Genomic DNA, 7140 nt, shown 5'->3' with positions numbered 1-7140 from the left:
ACCCCCGGGTCCTTTTCCGCCAGGCAGCTTTCCAGCCACTCTTCCCCAAGCCTGTAGCGCTGCATGGGGTTGTTGTGGCCGAAGTGCAGGACCCGGCACTTGGCCTTGTTGAATCTCATACAGTTGGCCTCGGCCCATCGATCCAGCCTGTCCAGGTCCCTCTGCAGAGCCTTCATACCCTCGAGCAGATCAGCACTCCGGCCCAACTTGGTGTCGTCTGCAAACTTACTGAGGGTGCACTCGATCCCCTCGTCCAGATCACTGATAAAGATATTAAACAGAACTGGCCCCAAAACTGAGCCCTGGGGAACACCGCTCGTGACTGGCCGCCAACTGGATTTAACTCCATTCACCACAACTCTTTGGGCCCAGCCATCCATTAACAGAGATCTAAAGAAAACATACCTATTAGAAAAGGTTGAAGAAGCTATTAAACAAGACAAAAGAAGCTTAAATTTAGCAGAGGGTAGGCTCAGGAACAAAATACAAACTCATCATTACTTTGTCTGTCATTGGAGACACGAGTATATTATGAATATCTCTAAATTAGGAAAGTGTCAGGAAAATGCAAGCGGGACTGATCCCAATCTTCAAGGAAAAGGATCTTGAAAGTCTAACATAAGCTTAGTATCAATTGAGCTTTGCTGATTTTTTTTATGCTTGATGCATCTTGATAAGGATGGTCAGTAAAGCAGCAGACAATGGAACCTATAATTAGAAACTGATGATGATTTGGGACATACACCTTTGCTATCTTAATGTCCACACACTTATCTTCCTCTATATTGATCCCAGCCAAGATTAAATAGTCCATCATTGACCACAATTGAAGTCTGAAGTTCACTTAACACTTGTAGCCAAAAGCGTTGATTATTTTAAGACAGGTTTGTAAACCATTACCAAAGAGTAGGTTCAAGCTGGAGTCCTACTTTAGCAACAATATGGCAACCAGCATCTTCATATGATTTTGAAGTACTTATACAATAATCTTGCTTTTCCTTCAGATCAACAGCCCTGCTCTGATACTGAGCATTAGCATTTACAGACCAGAAATGCAAGGTAACTTTCAGCACTTCAGGAGAAACAAACAGAGAAGGAATCATACCATGATTTAGAACGCTTCCATCAAAAACATCAACCATGTTTTCTTTATGGGGAGCAAGAATGCTTATTTGTTTACCTGATCACAAAAAGTATTGCACAACATGGTTAGGGGTAAACTGAGAAGAATTTAAAGTGCAACACAGACAATTTTCCATTTTTTAAAAGGGCCTACCACGATTTTTTTTTAAACATTTTTAAAGCTAATTATTAAGAGCCACGTATTACAATCTTCAATTACTATTGACCATTCTTTTTCCCATCAGTAATAAATTTTCACAGTTCCTAAGCCAGTATTCACTACTTGGCTTTGTTCATGCCCTTTACTTAGATAGCAGGCTTGCATTCAGATCAATTTGGAGGGATGGCTAACTGCAGCAGCATACCACTTCCCCCCTCCCCAATCTGTGTACATACAGCACAGAGTTAAGTGGAAACTGCAAGTTTTACATAAATACTCACCAGCTTTTGTATCATTATCCCAATCCCATGCTTCTATTATTAATGTGAACGATCTCTGAAAAGAAACAAGACACCAGTTAGTAATAAAAAAAAACTACTGTTGCACACCAGACACAAACAGTGATTTGGAATAAGCAGATATTGCTGCTACAAGAAAGCCAACTGAAAGCAGTTAAAAATTTCACTTCTCTGCTGTCATGTGAAAGCCTTTGAAGGCATCTCCTCAAAAGCATGAAATGTAACAGCATTAAAAATTGTGGGGCAAAGCATGCTAACAGCAAAACAAAAACATTCCCACACACACACCAAGGACTGAATTATTATTATTCTCCTCCCACTGCATCTAATTCTTGGCTTTGCTTAGCCACAGAAATCCTCTTCAGAAGTAGCCCTAAAAGGTTTGAATGAAGTGAGGGGTTCTGAACATTGGGAAACAGCTAGGATATTTAAGACTTAAGCAACTGAAGACCAAAAAAAGAAATAAAATCAGAGCCATCCTTTAGGAAGCACGTGAAAGATCAGTCTATATAATAGATGTTTGCTGTTTTCTAGAAAAACCTATCTAAAGAAGAAACACACGAAAATCCACCCTGTATCTATCAAGAATTCAGAGTTCTTTCCCATGAAAGGGGTAGTGTGAAAAATGGACCTGCAAAAGACACAGCAGAAACAAATTGTTAAAGGAAGCACACTTGGAGTGGTATACTTCCCCTGAGGAAAGAGGAAAAGCATGATTTCAGACAGTTTTAAAATGATTTGGAAAAAACATGAAGGCTTTACTTCACTAAAGCAAGGCTTCAGGCATTTTACTTGGTTTTATGACCAAATATGTAGGATAGATGTTGATATTCAAATATTAAAGTTATTTAGGAAAAAGTTACCTTACGCATACACGTAGCGTTTACCTGTTTCGAGTTTAACAAGAGCAGCTATCAAACCCTTCAGCTTTGACAGTTTCCAACTTGTCCAAGTTAACATTGAGATTCTCACATACATTTAAAACCAAGGAAAAACCTCCAAGAAACAGAAAGCGTTATTCCACCACTATCCTAAAACCCTCATATACACATCTTTGTGCTTAGAGGCAAGCCACACCAAAAACTGAAGCTCGTTAAATACAGCAGAACCAAGCCCTAATGTGCACAGAATTCACATGGACCTGGGGACATTCAGCCAAGAAATTAAGAGCACCATCTTAGGAAGAGGATTATGTAAAAATTCAGCTATAGGGTGCTTAGGGCTATTTTACTGTTACATCAAGAGATACACATTTTTACTTTGAGATAGCTTCTAAGTGCTTTGTATGCCCTTTGCCTCCCCACCAAGAAGGGCTGGTCATAACACTGACATCTCCCTATTTTAGAACAGCAGCAGCAACAACAAGAAAGATCAGTGCAGCACCCTAAGCAGAAGGGCTTTGCCTGAGGTCCTTCATGACTACAGCAAGGGATCAGTCTATTCAGAAATGCAGTAAACCGAGCATGTATTTTTCTATTGCTTAGTTACATTAACATATAAACCACAAGCTATGCCTTTGAAAAATGTTTCTTCTGTACTTTCAGCCTTCAGACATACACTAGGGAAGACTTTCCGTCATTGAAACAGATAAAGGTTTAGTGGTAAATAGATTACACTCAAGGAAGGAGGGAAAAAGGAAGCTCAGCAGCGACTACAATGGACAGAGGCATACTTGGGCTCAAACTGTTTTTGGAAAAGAACAACTGATGGAGATCAGCTGAGAAGTTAAAGGCCTCTACTTCTGAGGTATGACAATAAAGCACAACTCCACAAATTTTTTTGAAAACAAGCGTTAGTGAAGCATTTCAGTAGCTTCACCCTCCAACTCCCTGCTCTCCCCTGCCCCCAATCTCATTCGGGGGAGCATTTAGGGAAGCAGGATAAGATCCTACTGTATTCTGAAAACACTACCTGCCGCCCCTCTCCTAAACTCCTACCTAAAAAATAAATGTGAAGTGAATAGTATCAGAAAATAAGTACTAATACAGTATTACCCTAACATTATCTTCTGGCAATTGCAAGTCTCCTTATTTTGGATCAAAATTAAAAGTGTTAACCTAGGCACAATTCTGTAAATCAGTGCATGATCCAAAGCTCTGTTATCCACTTCCTCTGCTTTTAACAACTGTTCTTCTAACATATCTCTGTTTTCCTGTGTTCCATTGATTTGTATTAGAAGTACAAAATAGCACTCAAGTGCTTCCAGATGTCCACTTACTCATCTTGTGTAAGTGCTGGTCTTTCCTACTGCAAATTGGCTGTTGCATCTGACTGCCCACACAGGCTAAGGCAGAAAAAAATTTAAGCTGGACTTGCTGTCTTAGGAAACAGATCAGGCAACTATGCCTTCCCATCATTCCACTTGAAAGCAGATTTGTATCTTTGCCTAGGATGCTAGGGAATTTTTGTGGGTAAAGAGAGCTCCACGCAATGCACTGTTCCAGCATGCACATGCTGGAAGGTATGAATGGGCATAAAGAGGCATTCTACCAATTTTAAGATGCTTAAAATAAGGAGTCCCATAGCTCTGGTGGCAAATCTGACTATCTAAGCTGGCATAGACTCTGGAGTTGAAAATATTCCTCTACTACCTTATAGAAATTTACTAGTACATTACAAGCAACTATGACCAGTGCACAGCTCTTCTTCCAAGATGTGGAACAACTGAATTTCTGGCCAAATAACTGACCTCTGCAGCCCACACAGCTCATGCTGCCTCCTGGTGGTAGGCAGGGCAAGGATGTGGCTCTGCAAGCCCCAGGTTGCACAGGCCTGGTTTCAAGCATTCGCTTTTACCCTCCTCCCACTGGTGGCCATCAAGAACTGTAAGCCCACCTATAAAAAGCTTAAAGAGCATACACAACAAAGACAAGACCCACACTATTAAATCCTTTCATTTACTGGCATCCCATAGCCTCAGTTTCCCCATGTCTACTTCCGGGCTAACAGGCAAGCACTTGGCCATTTACACCTGAGCCAGCATACAGAGTGTAACATTTTAGGAAAGCTCGTAGTCACGCCTGTAGGAGATTAGAGATGTTATTCAAATGGCAGTAAACAGTATTGATAAACAAATGCACATTTACGGGAAAAATCAGTTTCAGCTGGGACAGTTCTGTTGTGCAACTTCCTGCTTTCTACTGACAGTTACACAGTCACCCTTCAAAAACCCCTAACAGACATAGTAAGAATGTAATCAGAAGAGAAACTTATTTTTGTGGCTAGTCTACCTCTAGAGAAGGCTACCTCTAGTTAAGGTTACCAGCCCAACTTGTCATCTCTTCCTCACCTACAGCTAGTCAGTAACTTTAAAGAGGAATTCCTCTCTGTGGTAGTGTGATGGAACCTCATGTTACAATTACTACACCTCAAAACAGGAAACGGATCCTTAATCTACTGGTGCAAAAACCCCCTCTCCCTCTCCCCCCCGCCAAAGTATCAAGTCTTGCACTAGATCTGCTTAAATTCTTCTGAATTTTGCACTTCACTTTAAAACAACAGCTGAAAACTTACAAAGAAGCATATGTGTTACCAAATATGTTCACGATATGCTGCACTAAGAGCTTTCCAGTTATCACTCAACTATCAGAAACATTTGTTTGACTATCAGAAACATTTATTAGTGGAAATTTTAATATCCATACTCTCACTCATACTGTAACCCTGCCCAATAACCAGAGTAAGAGCTATAAGCTGGATAACACTAATGGATATAGATTTTTGAAGAGTACTTTTAGCTTACATAATGGACATACTCATTTTATAAAAGCTCTACCATTGGCTTGCATTAGTCCCGTCTGTACTCTTCAACAGAAAGTCTAACAGACTGCCCAGCACATCTTCTGCTAACAGCAGCTACAAGTAACTCTTCTGTAGCACAGACAACTTACACCAGACAACATCTTTCTTAAATTGTGCTTTCAAAAAAATGATTACAGAACTTGCATTAATTTAGTTCTTGTCCAGAATCTAAGGTCTACCCACACTGCGAATCTTTAAACCCCTCACATCATCCAGCGGTATACTGGTTCTTTGATATATCTTCAATAAGAACAGGCTAGCTTAAAAGCTATTTAAGGGAAGATGATCTCCACAGAGGTTATTGATATAGATGTAAGTGTGTGCAAGTTCCCACATAAATTTAACAGAAAACTCTGTATAGTTTTCTAACAAGTATCCTAACAATGCCCCAAATTCATGAGTTTTATGCATAATACACAAACACCACCACACCCGCTTCTTTCCTAACTTGTGCAGAACTCTTGTTGTAGGCTGATATGACTAGCACCTCACAGCAGCAGGACATGCACATTCCAGTCTGTTCTCATACATAAGAAAAGCTTTGTAAAGTAGTATCTGTTGTTCATTTCAACTAGTACTAGCAAAATATTTAGAAAATATTTTAAAAGTGACCATGGCACAGATTGGAGGGGGAGGGGATGGGGGTGAACATACAGCACTGAAAATACACTTGTTTCTACTGACTCTGGTATCTAGGTTTATCTTCCTGAAAGAATTAAACACAAGACAGCATTTGTGCTCATCAAATCAAGAAAACAGATGATGTTAAAGGCTATGAGTCAGAAGAGGAGCATCAGCACACTTCTGCAGAAAAGCACAGCTTTATGAAAGAACCATTTCGTAGGAGTTAACTAAATAGATATGCCAAGCAGTTTGGAAAGATACAAATTAAGCCTGTTTATCCTGGTGATGCTGCTTCAGTTGTGTTTTCCTCAGGATTGGTGTTGACAAAAGCAACTTCAAAGCATTATTCCACTGTTTACGCTAAACAAAACACTCCCCATGCTATCCCAGCGACCTCCTTTCTGGGGAAGGGGGAAACAAGACCTGTAATATTGGTTTGGCATTGTCTTTTCATGAACTATAACTATTACCTTGACATTTGCAAATCAACATTCAAAAGGGTTGGGGTTTTTTTTTTTGGCAAACCAGACATGTCAGACTTCTCATCCCAAGAAAGATGATCAGTCTGCTGACAGCACTTTCAATCAGGTATAGCACTTATATTCTCCAACTCAAAGTCTGAAAAATGCAAAAAGCTAAGGTTGAGCTGAAATCAATACTTGGTGTTTTCTGCATCAATAACAAGTTATTGTGTATTAAAATACTTTTATTCTAACAAACAAAGAATTATCAATTTCATTTGAATAAAAGGACTGACTGGAGTTTCTACAGGGAAAAACCTCAGAAGAAATCAGGAATCAGCTATGAAGTAGAAAAAAGTGTGGCTCCTAAAACAAATCCAGAGCCCATGTTACCTTCTTGTTCCACAGTCACACAGTAAATGCAGGGTCTCATCACCAGTAAGTACCATTTCCTTTCAAACCTCAATTAAGGATAGGCAACTTTTGTATTTGAATATTTCAACCGTAAAGACAGGTCAGACAGCAGCAGCATAGCACTATTCTTACTACTAGTCTAATTTTCATAACTTCTGGAATAAGTCATCACCAACACTTCTTGCAACCAAGTTTATTAAGTCTTGATCAGCACGGTGAACTCTCAGATTTGCTTTCCTAAGAAACTTTTAGACATGTA

The 7140-nt window shown here is 39.7% G+C and overlaps 1 protein-coding gene across 1 annotated transcript in view; it reads right to left on the bottom strand.

Annotated features, from left to right (window-relative positions):
- Positions 1–7140, bottom strand: part of JAG2 (jagged 2) — a 90880-nt gene that overhangs the window by 44785 nt on the left and 38955 nt on the right. The window contains exon 3 of the mRNA XM_009328256.1: positions 1564–1618. Within this exon, the coding sequence (XP_009326531.1) occupies positions 1564–1618 (55 nt within the window). The remainder of the gene's footprint in view (positions 1–1563; positions 1619–7140) is intronic.

This window comes from Pygoscelis adeliae, unplaced genomic scaffold (assembly GCF_000699105.1).
Source record: "Pygoscelis adeliae isolate BGI_AS28 unplaced genomic scaffold, ASM69910v1 Scaffold130, whole genome shotgun sequence".
NCBI lineage: Eukaryota > Metazoa > Chordata > Aves > Sphenisciformes > Spheniscidae > Pygoscelis > Pygoscelis adeliae.
The sequence above is the reverse complement of the archived record's forward strand: the minus strand, read 5'-3'. Positions and strand labels throughout refer to the sequence as shown.